The 22,500-nt window shown below is 37.5% G+C and overlaps 4 protein-coding genes across 5 annotated transcripts in view; 2 read left to right on the top strand and 2 right to left on the bottom strand.

Annotated features, from left to right (window-relative positions):
• Acadvl (Acyl-CoA dehydrogenase very long chain) overlaps nt 1–374 on the bottom strand; it is a 16,564-nt gene extending 16,190 nt beyond the window's left edge. The window contains exon 1 of the mRNA XM_070123794.1: nt 241–374. Coding sequence (XP_069979895.1) covers nt 241–317 — 77 coding nt within the window. The 5' untranslated portion in view covers nt 318–374. The remainder of the gene's footprint in view (nt 1–240) is intronic.
• A 1,171-nt stretch (nt 375–1,545) lies between these two features.
• Nucleotides 1,546–4,055, top strand: LOC113813192 (metallo-beta-lactamase domain-containing protein 1). The gene is made up of 4 exons (XM_027365148.2): nt 1,546–1,837; nt 2,571–2,735; nt 3,065–3,178; nt 3,762–4,055. The coding sequence occupies exons 1-4, from the start codon at nt 1,669–1,671 to the stop codon at nt 3,962–3,964; spliced, it is 651 nt and encodes a 216-aa protein (XP_027220949.1). The 5' UTR covers nt 1,546–1,668; the 3' UTR covers nt 3,965–4,055.
• Nucleotides 4,056–4,275: 220 nt separating this feature from the next.
• On the bottom strand, nt 4,276–15,442 carry LOC113813190 (uncharacterized). Of its 2 annotated transcripts, none has more exons than XM_027365146.2 (9): nt 15,324–15,442; nt 11,133–13,374; nt 10,258–10,435; nt 9,245–9,405; nt 8,927–9,108; nt 8,592–8,753; nt 8,107–8,325; nt 7,682–7,776; nt 4,276–7,398 (listed from the first exon to the last, which is right to left on the bottom strand). In XM_027365146.2, the coding sequence occupies exons 2-8, from the start codon at nt 13,363–13,365 to the stop codon at nt 7,687–7,689; spliced, it is 3,225 nt and encodes a 1,074-aa protein (XP_027220947.1). In that variant the 5' UTR covers nt 13,366–13,374; nt 15,324–15,442; the 3' UTR covers nt 4,276–7,398; nt 7,682–7,686. The 2 variants fall into 2 exon arrangements, with proteins under 2 accessions (XP_027220947.1, XP_027220948.1); XM_027365147.2 differs by lacking the exon at nt 15,324–15,442 and adding an exon at nt 15,196–15,322.
• A 626-nt stretch (nt 15,443–16,068) lies between these two features.
• LOC113813189 (nucleolar MIF4G domain-containing protein 1 homolog) overlaps nt 16,069–22,500 on the top strand; it is an 8,030-nt gene continuing 1,598 nt past the window's right edge. Inside the window, exons 1-3 of the mRNA XM_027365145.2 lie at nt 16,069–19,211; nt 20,132–20,332; nt 21,510–22,500. The exon at nt 21,510–22,500 is cut by the window's right edge and continues 1,598 nt beyond it. Of these exons, the coding sequence (XP_027220946.2) occupies nt 16,134–19,211; nt 20,132–20,332; nt 21,510–22,500 (4,270 nt within the window). The 5' untranslated portion in view covers nt 16,069–16,133. The remainder of the gene's footprint in view (nt 19,212–20,131; nt 20,333–21,509) is intronic.

The following is a 22,500-nucleotide window of genomic DNA, read 5'->3' as shown; positions in this document are numbered from 1 at the left end:
AAACGGATTTGCTATTAAGATTGAATAACTGTAAAAGGAATTGAAGTCCTTTCGTCCACAAGACACCCGGAAAGTACAGAAAAAGGAGAATTAGGTCATTAGTGAAGGCCATCCCCGGAGGCCGATCAGCTGAGCAGACTAGACACGACGCAAACGTACCCAAGTTGTCCAGCCCTATTTAAGCATTTAATTGCTTTCTTTTACACAAAATTAATGGTCTTCTATATTAATGAAGCTCACCTAGATGCAGCCGGGGCCAATCCATTGGCAAATCTAGAGGTGGGAAGGGACCAAAGAAGTTTGCCGGAGCGCATCATTTTGACAAGATATCACTCTCACTGTTCTCGAGATACTAAACAAAATACGCATTGGACTCCGGTAGTAACTGGAAAATCTCGGATGTGAAGAGAAGTGTTGTACTCGATCAAAAAGGATTGTGTAACTTTCTTTTATTGGCTTTGTATTGATGAATGGCTTTGGTAAATTTGTTTAAAACTATCCATAGGATACATAAGATGTTCTTTTTCAAATTCAAGTGTGTATGTATGTCAGCTTTTTTACTGACAAATGCATGTATAAGGTATTTTTACATAACACTCGCGTATTTATGCATATACATACACAATAATATATATATATATATATATATATATATATATATATATACAAATATATATATATGTGTGTGTGTGTGTGTGTGTGTGTGTGTGTGTGTGTGTGTGTGTGTGTGTGTGTGTGTGTGTGTGTGTGTGTGTGTGTGTGTGTGTGTGTGTGTGTGTGTAGACATGTATATATGTATATATATATATATATACATATATATATATACATATATACTGTATGTGTGTGTGTGTGTGTGTGTGTGTGTGTGTGTGTGTGTGTGTGTGTGTGTGTGTGTGTGTGTGTGTGTATATAAATATATATATACATATATATATATACATATATATATACATATACATATACATATATAGATACATATATATGTATCTATCTATCTATCTATCTATCTATCTATATAATATATATATATATATATATATATATATATATATATATATATATATATATATATATATATATATATATATATATATATACACATACACATATCATTGTACGTATGTGTGTGCGTACTTTTTCATGTATCATATTTGTGCACATGCATAATAACATATTGCGTCATTGCATATACAGACAAGATATCGAGGAATAGTGAGCCTTCCTACTTATTATACATCTGACACCACTGGGGACCGGGAGGCAAGAGTAATCCGTATTGTGCGCAAGCCACCTTATAGTAATAGTATTAAAAATAAATCTTATTAATTCTGTGATGAAAAATCTTTGAATAGAGAGTATTGAATTCTTTGTATATGAATCTACGTGTTTTTTTTATTTGCGGGCACGCAAGCTCCTCTTATTAGAAATTCTTTTTTCTTACGTAAAAGATTACTTTTGCCATATAATTGGTCAAGTTGAGTTTGTTTTTTCATATTAGCTCCAACATCTTATTCTATCCCACAAAATTAATAGGAATGCCAAATTATAGCATAATGCATTTAACCCTAGCACTTCCGGATGATTGGATCAATGAAATCGCGTATATAATCCCAATTAAGAAAGATTCTCAAGTGATTTCCGAATACCGTTTGTTTGTAAACAAACATGTCTCTCTCTCCTTCTTCTAATTATTCCTTAAAAGTCCTTTACGATGGATATTCACGGATGGAGAAGGGATCCATGAGGGCCAACTGCACATGCACGCTGATCAAAGGACCAAATAACATGATAATTGACACAATGACAGCTTGGGACAGAGATAAAATTGTCTCAGGTAATGAATGGCACACTCCTGCTCTGATTTTATGCAAACCGCAGATTAATTATCTTTGTTATAGAACGTTCTTGTATTTTTTTTTACTTGAGCAAGGTATTATTTTTTATAAAGCTAGATATCGTAGTTTATATCAACTATAATGACGGTGTTCATTATCATTTAATTGCTCCTTTTACCTTTATAATACAATTTGTTAAAATAAAGAATTAATAAACAAGTAAACATTCATTCAATATAGACATCCATTTAGTATGTGTAACACAGTCAGAGATAAAAATGAAAATAAATTGAAATTCATGGAAGCAGTATCAGTTACGGTGCAAGCTGGTCAGATAAGCATGCTCTTGCACAATTTGTATATAGTGGCAAGAATACACATCCATATTCAATTTTTAAATTATTTATGTATATTGGTAATTGTTTTGCAACTCCGATTATATAGTGATACATGAATAACCATGAATGGCTTTTAAAGTAAAGAATGGTACTTGAAGGATATGGCTTTATTACGACAATTTTCATTTGAATTATTGTTTTCTAGCACCAGTGGGGTAAAGGCTGTTACTTTGGTCTGTCATAGTACAGAAGCACACACAGGATCATGTTTACTAAATTATGAACTTGAAATTGGCCTTTTCTTTTTGATGTTTGGTCCTTTTCTGTTCTTTTTTCTAGAACTTTACTATACAAGCTGATTTTCCTTCTATTATCCCTTCCATATTTCTTTCAGCTCTTGCAGACAATGATGTGAAGTGTGAGGACATCCATTATGCAATAGGAACGCATGGCCACTCGGACCACCTTGGCAACCTGAACTTGTTCACGAAAGCCAAACATATCGTAGGTTACACAGTGTCCTTTGGGGACATCTTCTTCATACACCCTTTTGAGACAGGTATGATGGTGTATGTGATAGATAGTGAATGTTTTTTTTTTATATAATAGTATTGTTTACTATCTTGGAGTTTGAAAATGGTGTTCCTGGTCAAATGTGTTTTTTAGCTTACATTTTTTATATGTATTTTTTTAAAAACTGTTTAAATGTGTGCGCATGCCCCAACACACAAATATATCTATTTTTATAAATATTTTTATATTAAATGTATATTTGTATATTTTTTTTTATATTAATATGTTTAAATATTTCATAGATATATCCACATACAGAATTTCTTATGAAGTCCACATACCATCACAAATGTTTTCTTCCCATTACTCCAACAGGAGAACCATTCAAAATTGATGACAACCTTCAAGTAATCCCAACCCCTGGCCATACGTCTGCGGACGTAAGTGTGGTTGTCAAGACGGCAGAATTTGGCACAGTTGTTGTTGCAGGTTGAGTATTATGTGCAAGATGACAGTTATAACATAAGGATTTGATAATGCATTGGAAGAAAGGAAAGTATTTGAAACGTTTTGTTAGAACTAGAGGATTTGTCAAGTACTACTGAATCTTTAATTTCTATAAAATAACAGTGGCTGATTATTAGATAAAATGTTGTCTTTGAACTTGATCTCATCAAATCTGATTTATATCCATAATTATGACCAGCATATTGTCTTTCCTCTCTTCTCAGTTTCAAACATTGGGTTTTTCATAATTTTGTTTATGCAGAGATGTTAATAATAATGTTAGCGACAATAATAATACTAAGAGAAAAGAATCCGGAATATTCAGGGAATAGGGTTAACAGGTAAAATCAGGTAGGCCTAGTAATTGTAGTGACCAAGCACTTGGTAACCCATCCATATATAAACAATATTAATAAAACATAACCACAGTGGACTGTACATGTATCTGGTATATGGGACCTATGGATTAAAAATGAGTAACTAGGATGGCAATTTGCACTTTATGAGCACAAACCATTATCATTACAAATCACACTCATATCATACCTTTTTTTTTTTCCAAAAGGAGACCTCTTTGAACGCGAGGATGATGTAGAGGACCCATCGCTTTGGAAATATGTGGCAGGGAGTGAGAACATGGAGTCCCAGGAGAAACACCGCAATGAAGTGCTTCTTATGGCGGACTATATTGTGCCAGGTCATGGACCAATGTTCAAGGTCACACAGGCTATGAAGGATGTCGTCAAAAAGAGCTCAGAGAATAGGTAATGCTACTAAGTTCACTGGGGGAACGGAATGAGATTCAAAAATCCATTCCTGTATGTAAGGTGGTTATTTATTGGAATAAATTTGAAAAGATTATTGGCTATTAATAGCCTCCTTTTGTTACATCTTGAAGTATTTAATGATCTGTTTGTCTGTGTATTTGAGAATTCTTTTGTCATTGCAGTCTACATAAAACTTCATGTGAAAAAAAGACCAGTTCAAATAAGCACCACTACTTTTCACAGATAGTGTGTTAAAAACACACTGAAATATGAACAGCCCTGATGAACCCAAATCTGGTTAATGAAAATACATTTTCTTAGACTTTTTTATTTAATTTCCAGTTTTTATACAAAATATATTTCATAATTTCTATTTTTTCTTTTTATTTTTTTTAACTTGTAGAGTTACTGATCTATACAATGCACCTGACCTGACCTGACCTGATCCGTCAACTTAATAACAATACCATTTTGTTTCCAGTTGACTAAAAACTCATGTACTATGCTAGTTCATTGTAAGAGATCATGGAACATTTACAAAATAGCAATTGTAAATAGATTGGCAGATTTTTTTCTTCTCCAAGCTCTCTGATAATAACAAGACAACAAATCTAAGGACTTGTGTAAATCAACACATGTGCAAATTACTTTTTGTGGAAGAGAAATACAAATAAAGCAAAGAAAGGGAAAAGGAAAGAAAAGTTCCTGCAATCTGGAAGACGTCCAATGCATATATGAAGCTACCTTTCAAATAAGACAATTTCTTGCTTCACTTCCAACCCAAAATGTGAAAATCTCAAAGCTCTTCCACTCTCAACGTGTAGAAGAAACAAGACAACAAAAATTAAATGATCATTATATTAGCCAGTGCCATGAACTCATACAATTTTGTGTATCATCATCAATCTTCATTGTAAAGGAAGCCAATTTCATCAATGTTTCAAAATGCAAACCTAAAAATAACTCAGGGGACAGACACTTATGTACAAACTATTCTACAGAAAAAACAACAACAAAAAACAGGGCTTAATTCAAACAAAAAGGATAAACGAGAGAAAGAGAGAGAGAAAAAATAAAATGTCACTACAATCACATTCTCTTTTCAATAAAATTGATCAAAGCTTCCGACAATTATATCTCGGGAGAAATGGTCAATGTGAGTTAAACAGCAGAAAATACAACTACAACTACTAATAATAAAAATAAATTTAAGATAGAAAAATAGACTTAAGAGAAAAAAAGAACAAAGGAAGAAAAAGAGATAGCTAAGTGCTTCATCAAATTAGTTGTCATGAAACAAGATACAACCAAAGATTATGTTTGTACTATATTTGTCCTTGTAAAGGGTTTGCCTGTACAGCTAACTTACTTTCTTGTGTTTTTTGATTACTCAAAATGTTAAAGAAAAAAGAAAAAAATTAAAAGAAAAAAATCAATAATTAAACTTGGCAGCTTTGTTTAAATTTTAATAAAAACACGGAAAAAAAGAAAAAAAAATATCTGCACAGGAATCTACCATTATCAAGATTGAATTAACATAACTTGTATCATCAGAATAACTCCATTATCATTTTCAAGGTAAGGTTTAAACTACTTTAAAAATATGGACTTTGAGATTTCGTAGGTGAAACGGTGTACAATATATAGGAACATCCTGTTTCAGCAGTATGGAATGCATAAAAAGATTTACACTGCATATATATATAGTTACTGAACATGTACTGTACTCAGGATTATAAAAGAATGGGGAAAAAGTTTTCTTCAGCAGTCTGTAGAACTCTCGGTAAATATTATACATAATTGCCAAATACACAAGACCAAAGGTATTTACAATGGTTCCATTGTGGGAAAATTAGAACACAATATCCTGTACAAAGGATTATCCAGCACTTTTCTGACCTATGTTAAGTTTCCTCTTAGACAGGTGAGTGAGTGTACTTGTGTTGGTGAATTATTTTTCTCATGTTCGCAATTCTAAAAATGTTCACTGTATATATATGTAAACATTTTATATTTATTCTGAATATGCATGAATACCTCAAATGTACAAATGATATAAATTGCAAAGAAAAGAAAAACAAATAAATATATGCCAGATCTTGTATGGCTTAGCAGACAATCGAGCCCCGGCAGTGTCTCAAACTTAAGGCGAGATCATGAAAGTTTATATGAATTAAGAGCAAAAAATGAGAAATGATGGTTAAACTGCCTTTCCTTTTCATCACCTGGGGGCATAGAATTTAAAGATAACAGAAAGAATATAATTTAAAAGGGCATTTATAATATCTACAAAATTTTAAGAGTTCTCAAATATATTTCTATTTGTGCAAAACTTGATGTTAAAATTTATTCTTATCTTAAAACATAGAAGTAAATGGTAATAGCAATATTTCCTATAAGTCACTTATAAACCATTACAGATAATATATAAGAAGGTTAGAAGATATCTAAGGAGCAAATGCCTCTGCAACTGTGCTTGGAATCTGCACAATTTAAATGTACCTGAGCCTGTCCGTGTGTGTGTTTGTGTGTACTGTGTCTGTGCAAGTGTAAGTATTCCTGTCTATATGTTGGTATGCATCTACATGTGCAGATATGTATTAATATATATGTATATATGACTATATGTGTATGTGTTTGTGTGTTCATATAAGTAAATATGTATGTATGCATGTGTGTGTGTGTATATGTATGTATATATATGTAGGCATATATGTGTGTGTATGTATATATGTATATATATATTTGTGTGTGTATGTATATATGCATATATATATTTATGTGTGTATGTATGTGTATACAGACATATATATATATATATATATATATATATATATATATATATATATATATATATATATATATATATATATATGCATACATCAAACAAATACAGACACACAAACACACACAATGTCCAACAAATTCATCCATGTTACAGTCACAAGATCTTTGTAAAATGGATGTTATGGTGTATTTCAACACTAGAAGGGCAGTCCCTTTCATACAGAACTGCTCTACCTACCTCCTACAAGCTATGCATGTCGGTTTTCTTTGACACTGTCTGATACATATAACCACAAGATAATAAAGAAAAGAAAGAAAAAAAAATAGGGGGGGTAGATAGATAGTTATAGATATTTCACCATTTTCATTCTCTTCCAAATTCCAACGGACACAGATATGTAGCTACATCAAATAACCAGTTTGCTTCTGTGAGTATAGGGTTTGCCTAGAATATATATGTATGTATATATAGATATATATAAATACTTCTCTTTAACAAACATTTACTCAGAATAACTTATCCTTCTGAGATGTCATGTGTCAGCATTCTTCTGCAGCAACAGAGATTTGAGAAAGATACATAGACACTGCATCTTCTGTCTTGCATTCTTCTTCCTTCAACAAATTCAGGCTCTGACCTTAGATGATCTAGGAGAAATAGATTCAAGTTAGATGATATTTTGCCATGTGAATATATTTTTGAGGATTTCTTTAAGAAACAAATCATATTGCTGATAAATTACTGCTACTATTAATACTTACAAATGAAGTAATGCAAAAATAATGAAGAATATCAAAAGGCCCAGAACAATAACATATCAATATTATCATTAAGAAAAACCTAGAATCATGCCCTATGTATTAAAAACATTTCATAATCATTATATACAAGAGCCTTGTTCAGTAAGTATCTCATACATAGATTACTTACCTGCCTTAGTTGGTGAAAACCCCATGCCACACATATACATTCCCTTCTTCACCCCGCACTTCGATGGTGTTGCGACCAGGGTTGGCCAGCTGATACTGCCAAGAGGAAGAAAAGCATGTGGGATTACAGATTTGGTATTAGTAATTATGCCTATGAAATCCTGAAGTGTTGATATGAAGCGATACAAAGAATGAATATTGTGTGCAGATTTCTTTCTCACAAAGCTATTCTTTTTAGAGATAATCATCTACAGGAAAAGATCCATAAGAATAATCTCATATTTTAGATAAGATAAAACTGTTATGAATCAATCAAATCAATCTAAGATCTTGTATGAGAGCACCCATGTATGCACACATACACAATCATTTAAATAAAAACATTAAAAACAACTCCCTCTTTCTTTAAGGGCCTCAAGACCTTACCTCATCCTCTGTGGTGACAAGTGTGGCATGGCTGGCATGTGGTGAGGACCCGACCTGTGCCTGGGTAATCATGCGTGGGATGATGTTAAGATTTATGGGCTGGTGAGCATTGTCATCCATTATGATCACCTCTGGGGTCAGAGTTGTGGTTGTTCCTCCTGGTGACACTGGCCCAGTTGTTAATGTTGCGATGTTCCCTGAGACTGGCACTGCCACTTGCTGCAAAAATGATATTTAAAAGTCAGGGGTGAGGATTTAAGGTAGTCATGCACTGTTTCTTGATTTTCTTGATAAACCATGAAGTTCATAAAAAAGACAATCACTTATCATACAATGAAGATCTGTAATGAAATCATGTATTTCTAGAAAAAATATGTATTATGAATTTATTTCATAACTTTTTCACACAATTCACTTCTACAAATAAAATTGAAAAAGAAAAATCACTTCTGAAATCCTGAAATAATCACACTGCAAGCACGCACCTGAGGTTGCCTGTGTGCAGGTGGTGGGTGCACTGCTGTGGCCACATGCTGTGCATTCAGCCCTGACACCATTATTCTAATGGGCTGGTCTGGACCCGTCACCTGGTCAGCAACAATCAGCTGAGGAGTACTGCTACCCTGCGACACTGCACCCGAGACAATCTGAAGATAATATTGTGAAAGTAAGAATGGAGATAGCAAATCAGTAAGTCGGGAAATAAATAATTAGATATTACAAAATGATGCCAAAATGTACTAATTTACCTAATACATCTAAATACTTCTCTGTGAAGACACATTATGGATGCTGCAATAACAAAAAGAAACCAACCAACCTGAGCATGGGGTGCTGGTGAGGGTGACTGAGTGCCCACTTGTGTAACAGCAGTAGAGGCAGGTGTTCCCACTGTGTTGTTAGCATTAGCTTGCTCTCGCATGTGTGTCTGCCGGTGCCGCTTCATATCAGAGCGCACACGGAAAGGCTTGCCACAGTCTGGGCATGGATGAGGTCTCTCACCTAAAATATGAGTAAAATTACAAAATAGGACATCTCATTGTAAAAAAAAAGACCAGAACTATGAACTAGCAAATGCACACCACGAGTCTTTTTCTTCTTCAGAAAATTTTAACCATAACTAATGACTCTGATTTACCTGTGTGTATTCTCTTGTGATTCTGCAGGTACGAGGCTGCACGGAATGCCTTGTCACAGCGCTCACACTTGTAGTTCTTTTCCCCAGTGTGGATTCTGCGGTGAACGACCAGGCAGTATTTGCGCTTAAAGTCCTTGCCACAGAACTCACATTGGTACTGTCTGTGAAGAAGAATAAAAAATTGACAATAACTGATGATGATGACAATACTACTGCTAGTAAAAATAATAATGATGCTGACTGATTCCTTTTATAAGAAGCCCACCTTCTGCTGGTAGCCAAACACTTTTACTAAGTCACTCCTTTGCTGTTGTGATGTTACTGAAGTAGTGATTTGTGAAATGCATCTATACACAGCTGGCTCCACAAGGGTTCAGCCACCAAGGATGATATACATGTATGAGCATTATATATGTGAGGCTACATCAGCTAGTACCCTATGTAACTTCACCTGATTTTTCCCATACTTGAGTTTTCATGATAATGTTAATTTTTTCTAATATGATTAATATCAATATTGTTACTATTATTAATGACATTATAATTATTACAGTGGTATTAAAAATACTAACAGAAAAATAAAGTAAAACAAAATAGTTTCAAAACTCATGGATATGGGTAAACAAGTGAGATAGGTCGGACTAGTGATTGACTCATTGGTGAATAAGCACTTGTGGAGTCATCTATGTGTAAATGCAATTAATAAACTAAACACCGTGGGCATGGCATCTCTATACATGCCATGAATGGCAGCAGTGAGTTAAGGAAGAGCATGAGTGGAGTGTGTGTTGTCTATTCTGTGTCTGCATGATGGCAATAATATTAATTACAATACTATAATGATAATACCAATGAAATCATTACTACTAATAATACTTATTAAAACAAAACTATACCAAAAATACGTTAATGATAATAAGAAAATAGGATTGCAAATGCAGGCATGATTATGAGAGAATATCTGTTCCTATAACCCCTCTTCCCATTCCCCGAGCAAAATCTGGGCACCTGACCTGGCATCCGAGTGAACAGAGGTAGTGTGGTATCTCAGGTCTCCCCACTGCCGGAAGAACTTGCCACAGTGTTCACACTTGTATGGCTTCTCTCCACTGTGCAGCCGCAGGTGGACCTTCAGTGCACTTGCAGCATAAAAGGCCTTACCACACTGCTCACACTGATGAGGTCGCTCTCCTGTTAAAAGTAACAACATTGTAATTAGCATTTCGGGTTTGAAAGTACCCTGATGCTGCTTTTAGTTTGAGCGATAAAAATGTTATTTATAGCTGTAGATGATAATAAAATTAGCTATTTCCATTTTAATGATACAGCACTTAATTTCTTTAACCTAATGCCACCCATAGTGTGTAATGTCCACATGAGTGTTCTTTTGTGAGCTGTGTTTACACATAGCAGGCTCCACAACTGTTCAGCCAAGGAATCAATTAGTAGGCCCCCTTGACCTCACCTGATTTCCAGTTCCCTTGAGTTTTAGGGACTTTATTTTTCTAATGCTATTAATATCAATACTGTTATCATTATAATTGACACTGTGATTATCTGAACTTTATTAGCAATACTAATAGCAATATGAAATGAAGAATTTTTCCAAAAGTCTAAGAAATGGGTACACAGGTGAGATAGATAGTACTAGAAATTGACTCCTTAGTGACTAAGTACTTGTGGAGAGATCTGCATGGAAACACAATAAATAAACTAAAATCAAGATGGACCTGGCATGTAAGTAAATACCACTCCCAGCAGCAATGGATTAATCTATGATAAGGAATTGCTTGAAAAAAGTAAACAATACTATGAAGTCTCAAATCTGTAGAGAAAATTATAAACATTTATATAGTTTTAAACTAAAACAAACAGCAATACAACTTGCCTGTGTGTCCTCTAATGTGGTAGACAAGGGAGTTCTTGTGTGTGAACACCCTGGGGCACATTGTGCATGCATAGCCTCCCTTTACTGTTTTACCAATCTTCATCTTCTTCTTGGGTGCCCCCTTGTTCTGGGGTCCTTCTTCCTTATGCTCAATCTTCCTGTGGGTCATTAGCTTGGATTTGGACTTGAAGACACGGTAGCAGTCTTCGCAGTTAAATTCTGGGGGGTTCTCACTGTGCTCTGTCTGAACGTGGGAATCAAGGGCCATCTGTGTCCGGTAGCTTTTGGGGCAGGCAAGGCAGGTGTATGGTTTCTCAACGGTACTACTCTCATCCTCTTCCATGTGTGTCACCTTGAGATGGACTTCTAGCATGCTCTCCTTGCGGAATGTTTTGTTGCAGAGTTCGCACTTGTAGTGTTCACGTGAGTGCACCATGGAGTGTTCCTGCAAGGCATCGGCACTCTCGAACTCACCCCCACATACCTCACACTTGTGTTTCTTGTATGGCTCATAATGGCCCTTCAAATGCTCAAAGAACTTTAGCTGCGTTTCAAATCCCTTTGAGCAAATCTCACAACTGAAAGGCTTGGGCTTGGCTGGGGGTGGTGTGTGCGTCTGCTTGTGAGCCGTAAATTGTTGTTGGTTTGTGAATTGCTCTCCACACTGGGCACACTTGTAGCATTTGACATGCTTCTTGGTTGTCTTCAGCTTCTTGGGAATTCTCTTCTTGTGTGGCAGTGACTTCTTCCCATCAGTGCTGTAGTTCCCGCCATTGTCCTGGTCTTCATCATTGGAGTCTAGGTCTTCCTCTAGGGGATCCTCCTCCTCCATCACCTCTTCCATTGGGTCCTCTTCCTCAAACTCTGCTGTGATTACCATGTCCTCCACCTTGACCAGTTGCTGGGGGAGGTGTGGGAGAATTTCCTCCTCCTTTAGGTTCTGGCTCACATATTCCACATACTCAGGCCTGCGGCGAATGGGACGGCCACTACGGGAAACAAGGGGCATCAGCTGAGGAGGAGGGTGTGACTGCTGCTGCTGCTCCTGTGACTCACTCAACTGGCTGTTCTGTTCCTTCTGAATTTGCTGGAACTGTTTTGACTGCTGTTGAATCTGACGGTGTTGCTGTACCTGTCTCTGTTGTTGTTGCTGCTGTTGCTGCTGCTGCTGTTGTTGATGCTGTTGCTGATGTGACTGCTGTTGCTGTTGTTGTTGCTGCTGCTGTTGCTGTTGTTGCTGCTGCTGATGTTGTTGCTGCTGTTGCTGTGGCTGCTGCTGGAATTGAAATTGTTTCTGTGGCTGCTGTAACCTATGTGGTTGCTGGATCTGCCTTTGCTGATGCTGTTCTTGGTGCTGCTGCTGAATCTGTCTCTGCTGGTGGTGTTGTTGTTGATGCTGGTGCTGCTGCTGGTGTTGTTGCTGCTGTTGCTGTTGTTGCTGCTGCTGTTGCTGTTGTTGTTGCTGCTGCAACTGCTGCATCTGTCTTTTCTGGACTTCAATCTTTTGGGGCTTTCGATAGTCATGTAGTGCCTGAGGTAAGCCATCATGATCCAGCTGAACTAAATTGGCTGTTGTTACATCTGACAGCACATGCTCTGTCTGATCAGGTTCTGGTGTCTGTTGCTGCTGCTGATGCTGTTGCTCCTGCTGCTGCAGAAACAGATCTGAGTAAGCTCGCCCCAGTAGCTGTGCCTTGGGGGTCTGATGTTCATGCCGCACATGATGGGCACTTGATGTAGTAGGAGCAGGAGTAGTGGTTGGGTTAATCACATCAAAATAAAGCTCAAGGGGTGCTGACGCTGTAGCCCCCTTCATGGCTGCATCATTCATCTCCACAAAAGCCACATTATCAACAGACACAAGAGCATCTGGGAACTTGGCCTGCTGGTCATCTGGAAGGGGCATCTGTGTGACGTACTCTAGGCTACCGTACGAGTCTTGTGCGCTGCCACCAGCTGAGGTAAAAGTAACTGCAGGACTGACGGAGCTGAGTGTGCGTGAACCCTGGGCCATAACGCCATCCAGCAAGGCCTGTGTGCCCCCTGAGGGTGCAGGGGCATAGTGCTGGGAAGCTGCTCCTAGGGAGGTCAGGCCCGTGGTGGTCAGTGTTCCTCCTGGGCCATTGAGACCCAGTTGGTCCAACTGAGCTGCATCCATCTTCGGCAAACTGACCACATTCATCTCTAGGGGCCCACTTCCTCCCAGGATGGTCCCATCTTCACTTTCTGACATCACTCACGCCTGCAAATCAAGACCAAAATTAATCTTAAAACAATAATGTAAACAAATGTCAGTGATGCTACTATCATAAATAATAATAATAATACCATAATATTACACACAAAAATAGTTAAGCCATGGTATCCTTAACACCACTATAATCTAATGTGATCAGAAGTAAAACACAAGATAAAGATGAAAGTCTGACACTAAAGAGAGAGATAGATAGAGAGAGAGAGAGAGAGAGAGAGAGAGAGAGAGAGAGAGAGAGAGAGAGAGAGAGAGAGAGAGAGAGAGAGAGAGAGAGAGAGAGAGAGAGAGAGAGAGAGAGAGAGAGAGAGAGAGAGAGAGAGGGGGGGGGGAGAGAGGGAGAGAGAGGAGGAGAGAGGGAGAGAGAGGAGACAGGGAGAGAGGAAGAGAGAAGGAGGGAGAGAAAGGGAGAGAGTGAGAGGGAGGGAGAGAGGGAGGGAGGGAGAGAGGGAGGAAGGGAGAGATGGATAGGTAGGGAGGAGAAGAGAGAGGGACTGAGGGAGGGAGGATATGAGAGAGGGAGGGAGGGACGAAGGGAGAGATAGGGGGAGAGGGAGGAGGAGAAGAAAATGAAAAAAGAAGAGAATGAGAGAGTATGAACATATAATACAAGAGACAAAATAATAATGATATTAACAAACATCATTATAAAGAAAATAATGATTGATGATTCATGATGATAATGACAACAATAATAACAATAATAATAAAAATAATAATTGACAATAACAACAGCAACAACAACAACAATAATAATAATGTTAATAATAATAATCTTAATATAACAATGATGATAATGATGATGATATCAATTTTGATCATCCAAATTATAAACATGTGCTGCAGGTATTACAAATTAATCAAACTTTGGTCTACATCAATCAAGCATTAAAACAATTCCAAGTTTTAAAAGCAGAGTTGTTATAGGATATGCTCTGTGGATGTTTATGGCTTTGGCAGAGCAATGACAAGTGTAGAGGCCATGCTGAGTGTTACAAGGTCAGTGGCAGCTATCAAGAGCTTAGCAGTTCAAAGTAATAATCACAAAAACAAGTAAAAACCAGTTTAATCTTAATTGTAGAGGGTATGCTTTTTTGTCAGAATACTTTATTTGATTGTCCCAATAATGTAAAATAATACTAAGCTCTGTACCAACATAATGCTCAAGGCAAGTCTTAAATTAGTAATTAAAAGAACAATATCATAATAATTAATAATGATGAACAATAACAATAATTAAATTTCACATATCTGATTAAAAATACATCTATAATAGGATAAAATGTTAAAAACTCAGTGAATACTCTACTAACACTAGATGACTGACTACACACAGTTTGATTTTGTAATAAAAAATAGATAAATATAAAATCCACTTATGCATGTCAAAATCATATAATCTAAATTAAAAAATTATTATCACGTCCTTTGGCATAATAATAAAAATGGTAAAAAAAACGCCTAATTTAAGTTCTGAATTACCAAGAAATAAAGAAAAAAATTCTACGAGAAGTGTTTCCCTTCCTCCTCCCCAACAAAACAAAGCCTCCTCAATCCCCTCTCCTTTGCCTTGTCCTTTTCGTCGTCCTCCCTCTCCTCCTCCACTTCCTTGTCTCCCTCCCTTTCTTTCCTCTTCCCCCTTAATTCTTCTCTCCTCGCCCTCCTCCTCCCTCTCCTCTTCTTCCTCCCCCTCTCCTCCCGCTCCCACTCCACCTCCTCCTCCTCCCTTTCCTCCGTCCACCATTTTCGAGTCCAAAATCAGGAATATCTTTGTCGCCAAGGTCAGCCCGTGAGCCTCGTTCCCTGATTTACCTCTATCGCTCTCTTTCCCCCTTATTCCCCGACGGCATCGCGGCCTGGCTCGGTGCCGCCGCCGTTGCCCCGTTGTGCTGTTGACATGGCTGTTGTTGACATGTCGGGCGCGTTGCCATAATACTTACGCGGGAGGCGGAATCCGGGCTCCGAGGCGAGAGATGTGACAACAATGGAGGTGGAGAGCCTAGCCGAGCCTTGGGCGGGTCACCTTCGCAAAGTGGAATTTGAATAAAGGGGGATTTTTCTTAGAATGCGGAGGAAATTGAGATTGGAATGCTTCTTATTTCATTTTGTGAAATTAGAAGAGGTGTTCAGCTTCGGAGTTATTGTGGTTTAGAATGGCTTTCTGGTTCGTGGAATATGATTTGATGATTTCGCTACAAAGATTTTGATTAATTTGCATTAAATATGATTCAAGACAGATTTTTATTGTGTGTAATAAAATTTATATTGCTTATATAAGGTCATAATTAAAAGTTTATATCAATTTTGAGAATTAAGAAAACTGCTACCCCTGACTTGCACAGAAGGAAACGGGACTACATTTTTTTTTATTGGTTATGGATTTCTTACACTATACATAATCTAAAAGAATTTCTAATAGAATAACATATACGTGTATATCTGATGTATACTATATTTTTCAATGCAATACCAATAGTATTCTTAAAGCGGCAACTATATCTTCGATTATGTATCTAATATCGGTATCATTTTGTACAATACCAAATAAAATTTCCATTGAAATAAAATGAAAGACTAAAATTTAAAATTTTAGCTATCTTTGAAGGATTGCTAATGAAAGGAAAAGAAGTTAATATTTCTTAATAATATATATGGATATATACTTTACGCTCGTAAGATTGTAAACAAACCCCAAGTATTCGCACGTGTGTGTGTGTGTGTACGTCTCCCTCTGAGAAATACCCGACAGAATGAAATTTAACAAGCAAAGAAATGCCACCAACAAGCCCAATGCTGTAGGACTTGCGAAAACTCTTATGCATCGGAAGGAACGCCGTAAACAGAAGCGTCTGCAAGCTAAGCAGAAAAAATCCCTATTCTCGAGGAGATTTCGTCGCGGGAAAGGTAGATTTACCAGTGAGGATGGACCTAATGGGAAAAACAGTCCTAATGCCAAAGGAATTAAACAATTACAAGCATATGCACAGGCAGAGAAAGAGAAGATGGGAATGTTCAAAGACAAAGGTGGTAACGGCAAGAAAGGAAAAGGTAAATTTCAAGGGAAGGGAAAGGGTGGCAAACAAAATATGCAGAATGGCAGTAAGAAAATTCAAGAAAATGAATCAGAAGAGGAGGAAGAAGAAGAACAGGGTTTCAAGATGTCCTCCTCGGTGAGCGATCGCATGGCCAGATTGCAGGAGTATGTCAATCAAGAGGCTAGGAAGATGGGGACATTTAGTGAAGAGGAAGGAGGAAAAAAGAAGAAAAATAAAAACCAGGCTGGGCCAAGCGAAGAGGCAGAGACAGAAAAAAATACCAGTAATATCAAAGATAAGACAAAGTTGAAGAAATTACAACAGGAAATTGAAGCAGACAACAAGGAGATCAAGAAGTTATCAACCCTCTTAAATCTGAATGCAAAGTCTCGCAAGAAAATGGTGCCCCTCCTCGGAGATGACTTTGGTAGCCTGATTGAAGACATTGAAGGAGGCCACATGCAACACCTGAATAAGTACAAGCATGCAGATGTTGAAGCAAGTGACAGTGAAGACGATTTGGAGAAAGATATGGCCATGGCACTAGGGCAGACAAACGTAAAGAAAAAGAAAAGTGAGGTTGAAGAGTCTCTGGAGGACAGAGATGAGGGAGGTTCATTTGATGATGCTTTTGATGCATTTGAAAATGGAGAGGATGATGGTGATGAAATGGAAGAATATGAGGGGTTGGGTAGTGATGAGTTTGATACTTTTGAAAATGGCATAGATGTGGAGAGTGAGGAAGACAGTGAATTAGAATATGGATATGGTGAGGAGAGAAGCAGGCCTACAAAGTTCAAAAAGAAGAGGAAAGAGATTAAAAATGTAGACGAGAGTGAGGATGAGATGGGTTATGGAGATGAAAGTGAAGGCAGTCATGATGAGGAAGGAGATCTATATGACATAGAAAATGGAGAGGATAATGGACATGCAAATGGAGGAGGCGATAGTGAAGATGGGATGTTTTCTGCAGAAGGTGAATGGTATACAGATGATGAAGAGGAGGCAGATGAACAACCTAAGATAGATTATGGGAGGATATCAAGAGAAAGGGAAGAGGATTTTGATGGTGAAGAAGTTGTAAATGAGGAGGAAGAGGTAGAGGAAGAGGAAGAAAATGATGGCTTTTTGGATACAGAAGCAATGGAATGTAGTGATGAAGAGAGCGAAGATGATGGTCGGGAGCTTGTACATGACATCAGGAATGAGGAAGATTTTGCCTTTGAGGGAGGCTCTGGCTACTACAGCAAGCCAGAAATCCTAAAGAATGGACAGGAAAATGAGATTGACAGATATTCAAGTAACAGTGAGGATGACACAGACCTTGAAGACTTTGTTGTGGATGATGAGGAAGTTGAATTTGAAGATGTTGATGATGAACTGCCAGTAGAGGAATTTGATGACTCTGATGATCCTGCAAGTGATGGCTTATCTCCAGTAAAGAAGAGGAAGAAGAAGAGGTTGGTTGTCATGAGTGATGGGGAAAGTGAAGATGAGAATGAAGAAAAGGGTGATAAAGGTGATAAAGATAGTGATGAAGACAAAGATATGGTCGATGATGTACCTCTAAATGCAAAATCGAAGTTAAAGTTAAGTAGCAAGTCACCTAGGTTAATTATTAGTGATGAGGAGGATGAAGAATCTGATAAAGACAGTGATAATGAGAGTGATGATAGTAGTAATGAAACAACTGATAAGGAAATGAAATTAGTAACCAAGAATTTAGTGCCACTGCCCACAGTTACAAGTGAGGACACTGGTGATGAAAAAGAACAGCCATCTCCAAAGAAAAACAAGAAGAAAAAGAAAATCAACATAGCAGATAGTGATGATGATGATGATAGCGAAATTAAAAATGAGTTGAGTATTAAGAGAAAAAGGTCAGAATTGTCTTCGGAAGGAGAAGAAGAAGAAGAAAATGAAGAAGATCTTGTAAATAGCAAAAAAATGAAAAAAGGAAGCCCTGTAGCATCAGGCGAAAGTGAAGACTCGGATAGCAAAGGCAATAAAATCAAAACCATTTTGAAGAAACCAACAAATAGGAAACAAAAGAAAACAGCACCAAGGGGCAACAAAGCAAAGGAAGAAGCCAGTGGGAAGAGACGTGTGTCATTTGACCTTCCAGAGGTTACAGATGAAGAGTCTGGTGATGAATCAGCTGGGAGTGCAGAATTCAGTGCTGATGATGATGATGGTAATGATGGTGAAGGCAGCATTAATGAACAACCTTGTGATGAGGAACTTGATGTTGAAGACGAGTCTCCCGGTAGTGCTGAATTTAGTGATGACGAGAGTAATGACGATAATGATTTAACAGGTGATATAAGTGATAAAGTGAATAATGAAAAAGCAGAGGAGGAGGAGGAGGAGGAGGAGGAAGAGGAAGAGGAGGTGGAGGATGGCCTGACTGAGGATATATATGGGCGGCTGAGGGACCAGGAAGGCAATATAGTGAAACGTGAGGAGGAGGAGAGCCAATCCGTGGGTGGTAAGTACGTTCCTCCTGCCCTTAGGAAGCTCATGGCATTGAACACTGATGAGAAGAAGAAGGAGCAACTGGCAGGGATGAAGAAGACTCTCAAGGGCCTGCTTAACCGACTGGCAGAAAGTAACCTCGGTGGTATTGCCAACCAAATTGAGGGCATGTACTCCAAGTTCAGCCGTAATGACATGAGTGAAGTCTTCACCAACCTGCTACTGGAATCTCTTGTGGGGCCTACGCTCACCCCAGAGAGACTGGTCCAGGAGCATGCCATGCTGGTGGCTGTACTCTCTGCCAATATTGGGGAGGAGGTAAGCAAGCATGTCTGAAATGTAGAAATAATTGTACATGTTTATTGGATGATAGTGCACTGCTTCTCTTGTTTGGTGATTGAAACTTATCTTCATTGTTTTAGTTTGGTAGATAGCATTGCTTTCTTGGATCATAATAAGGACTGAATTACTTTCTTTATTTAACTGATGCCACATTGCAGAGTTCAGAGGTTTATGTGGATACAGCAGGGAATTATTTTTTTCCCCCCTATTCTATTGCACACTTATGTGGATCTATATAATTATAATTTGGATATTTATTATATAATTGATTTTTGCAATACTTCATTGCATGGGCATAGATACCTCAAAATAACAATTGCCAGATTTTGTCATATGAGGGTTGATTATGCACTGTTTGTAGAGAGCATCTATATCTTCCTTTATGTTAAGATTTGAAAGAATTATTCTAAGGAAGAATTAGGAAGGAGGTGATACATAAGTATAGTCATTTTGATTTTATTTCGGCTGTTTCAGGATATGGTAGTGAATGAAGAGAAATGTAATTGCTAAAGAATAAGAATAAGAATTTTAAAATGTCATTTCCACGTCCTCTCATTAACACCTTAATAACATTTCTAGCCTTCCAAAGCAAATCTCGAGATGAGTATTGTTTATGAAACTCTTTCTTCTCATTTTATACATTTATTATTAAATTATTAGATATTAGTATTATAACACATTGTTGTATGTGAGTATTATATTATATTATGTTATATATAAGGTTATTACTTGAAATTGAAAGTTGTATTTTTTTTTTTTTTTTCAATGATTATTATGAGCCTGATAATCATCGTACTTCCAATTAAGCTTTCTTTACGTAGTTTTTGTCTCTTCTCTTCTAGCCCTTCTTTACTCCCTTCCAATCTTGCATAACACTCCCTTCTACTTACCCATAGGTTGGTGCTCATATCCTGAATGAGTTTGTCTTAAAATGGAGCGATCAATCAGAAGATTTAGAGTCCGAGAAAGGTCTCGAATCCAAGGAGCTTGACAACTTGCTTCAGTTCATTGCCAACCTGTACAACTTTAGGGTGATGGATGCAACTCTTGTCTACGGCATCTTAGAGAAGCTGGCTGAGAAGTTTGGTGAAAAGGAGGTGAGAATATATATATATTTTTTATTTTGTTGCTGTTAGTTCTGGTTTTGATTATTAATCTCTAAACATTGGAAATACTCTAGCTTGTCTATTGGGGCCCTCTTGTCTGCAAGAAAGGCCTGATTTTTAAAGTTTCTTGAAAGTAAATTTTTGTTGGTAGGATATCATGGCCTTCATAAAGCAACAAAAAGACTCTTGTATCACAAAAAAGTTTTATTTAGATATGAGACGTATTGATTGTAAAAAAGGAATTAAGATAACAGGAGCTAACTGTGTGATATGTAGTAGCTTGGTGTGCAGAAGGGGAATGTGGGAAAAGAATGTGACCAGAAAGTTTTAAGGGTAAGAGAATATGAACATAACAGAAAATATTGACTGTTACCAAGCGAAGATTTTCTCTTGACAGAGATAAAGAAGTTGATTAAATGATTCAGTTGATCAACGACGAAGAAGTTGAAGCATGAAGAAAAAGTGAATGTTGGGAACCCAAACAGCATGAATGTTTTAATCTGGTTTATTTTAAAAAGTCGGTAACAGTTTTGAAATCAACTTGAAGTTTGTTTGCTTCATCTCGGTAGAATTACTCATTTATTTGTAAAGATCAGTGTTACAAAAGAAATACATTATCTACAGGGGAAAGTGAGTAAAATATGTTGGTTCCTGAAACCCACATTTCCCAAACATGAGAGATTTCTTATAGATTTTGAAGCATTTTCCTCGTCTGGGATATTGATTTTGTTATGAAATATATTTCTTAGGGTATTGGTAGTTACTTAAACCAAGGAACTTCATAATTTCTGAAAATAAGTATTCATGAAACAAGTATTCAATAAGAGGAAATGCAAGTGGTTGATAAGTGGCATTACTTTAAAAAATCTGTGTTTCTTTTTCTTGGCCTTAGATATGCATAATGGTAATTTTCATTTTGATACTGTTTCTAGATATTTATGTTGGATGTGAATGCTTTTGCTTGGTAAGTGACTGGAATTCATATTTCTTTAATACAAAGTTGCTAAAGGATTACATCATAGATACAGTTATCACTGTGAGATGTAGTTTTTTTGTATGGAAAGAAACTGATTGTATTTCAAATGGAGCTTTTGTTTTGCCATTATGATATATGGAATTGAAGGATTATTTCAGTTAAAAAGTAGAACTAATATATTTTTCCTTCCAGGTGGAGCTCATCCTTCTGGTGTTGCGTGATGTGGGCTTCACCCTTCGCAAGGATGATCCTCTTGCCCTCAAGTCACTCATCACCAAGATCCAGAGCAAAGCAGCTGAAGCAGAGGCTCAGAGTGAGGATAGCACTTCCTTCACACGTATCCGTTTCATGTTGGAGGTAGTCCAGGCCATCCGCAACAATAACATGGCTAAAGTGCCCAACTATGACCCTACCCATGTTGAACATCTCAAGAAAGTCCTAAAGGGCTTTGTGCGTAAGGGCACTCAAAATGCACCACTCAAGGTTACCTTGGAGGACTTACTGAAAGCTCGGGAGTGTGGCCGTTGGTGGATTGTGGGTTCAGCCTGGTCTGGTAGCATGATTGATGGAAAAACAGAAGAAAGGCAGCAGGACCTGAATACTGCCAAGGGCTTAGAAACGGAGTTCAGTGAGAAATTCAAAGAGCGTGCAGCCAAGCTACAATTGTCCCGTCCCCCTAGAATCAATATCCTATACATAGTGACAGAGGGCTCAGAGGATTATCTGGATGCCTTTCAGAAGCTCAGTCAGCTCAGCCTACCACCAACACAAGAGCGGGAACTGTTTAGTGTAATATTGCTGTGTGCACAGAAGGGGAAGGAGTACAATGCCTTCTTTGCATACCTGAGCAATAGAATGTGCAAGTTTGATAGAAAATACAAGAGGTTGATCCAGTTTGCACTCTGGGATAAGTTCAAAGAATTGGAAGACCTCAAGCAGAGAGAGATTGCCAACCTGGCCAAGTTCCTGTCCCATCTAATTGGTGAGGATGCAGTTAACTTGTCAATTCTGAAGACAATCTCGTTTATGGAGGTGGAGGGCCAGACAGTAAGCTTCTTAAGACAGCTCCTTATTTCTCTCCTACTCCACCCAGCTGGAGCTGACACTGTTGATAAAATTTTCTCTCAGCTATCCCTCTCTCCCAAGCTGCGTCTTATCCGCCAGAGCCTCCGGATATTCATTT

Source organism: Penaeus vannamei, chromosome 7 (assembly GCF_042767895.1).
Source record: "Penaeus vannamei isolate JL-2024 chromosome 7, ASM4276789v1, whole genome shotgun sequence".
NCBI classification, from domain to species: Eukaryota; Metazoa; Arthropoda; class Malacostraca; order Decapoda; family Penaeidae; genus Penaeus; species Penaeus vannamei.
Note: the sequence above shows the minus strand (reverse complement) of the source record. Positions and strands in the feature narration are given on the sequence as shown.

Bases quoted from the DNA above. Each gene is read 5' to 3' on its own strand.
- LOC113813192 (XM_027365148.2), top strand. From the start codon at position 1,669: ATGTCTCTCTCTCCTTCTTCTAATTATTCCTTAAAAGTCCTTTACGAT. The intron at 1,838-2,570 runs GTAATGAATGGC...TATTTCTTTCAG, and splicing joins CAGAGATAAAATTGTCTCAG to CTCTTGCAGACAATGATGTG. The intron at 2,736-3,064 runs GTATGATGGTGT...TTACTCCAACAG, and splicing joins CATACACCCTTTTGAGACAG to GAGAACCATTCAAAATTGAT.
- LOC113813190 (XM_027365146.2), bottom strand. From the start codon at position 13,365: ATGTCAGAAAGTGAAGATGGGACCATCCTGGGAGGAAGTGGGCCCCTA. The intron at 10,436-11,132 runs GCAAGTTGTATT...TACTTTTAACAG, and splicing joins CCACATTAGAGGACACACAG to GAGAGCGACCTCATCAGTGT. The intron at 7,777-8,106 runs GTAAGGTCTTGA...TCCTCTTGGCAG, and splicing joins TTGTCACCACAGAGGATGAG to TATCAGCTGGCCAACCCTGG.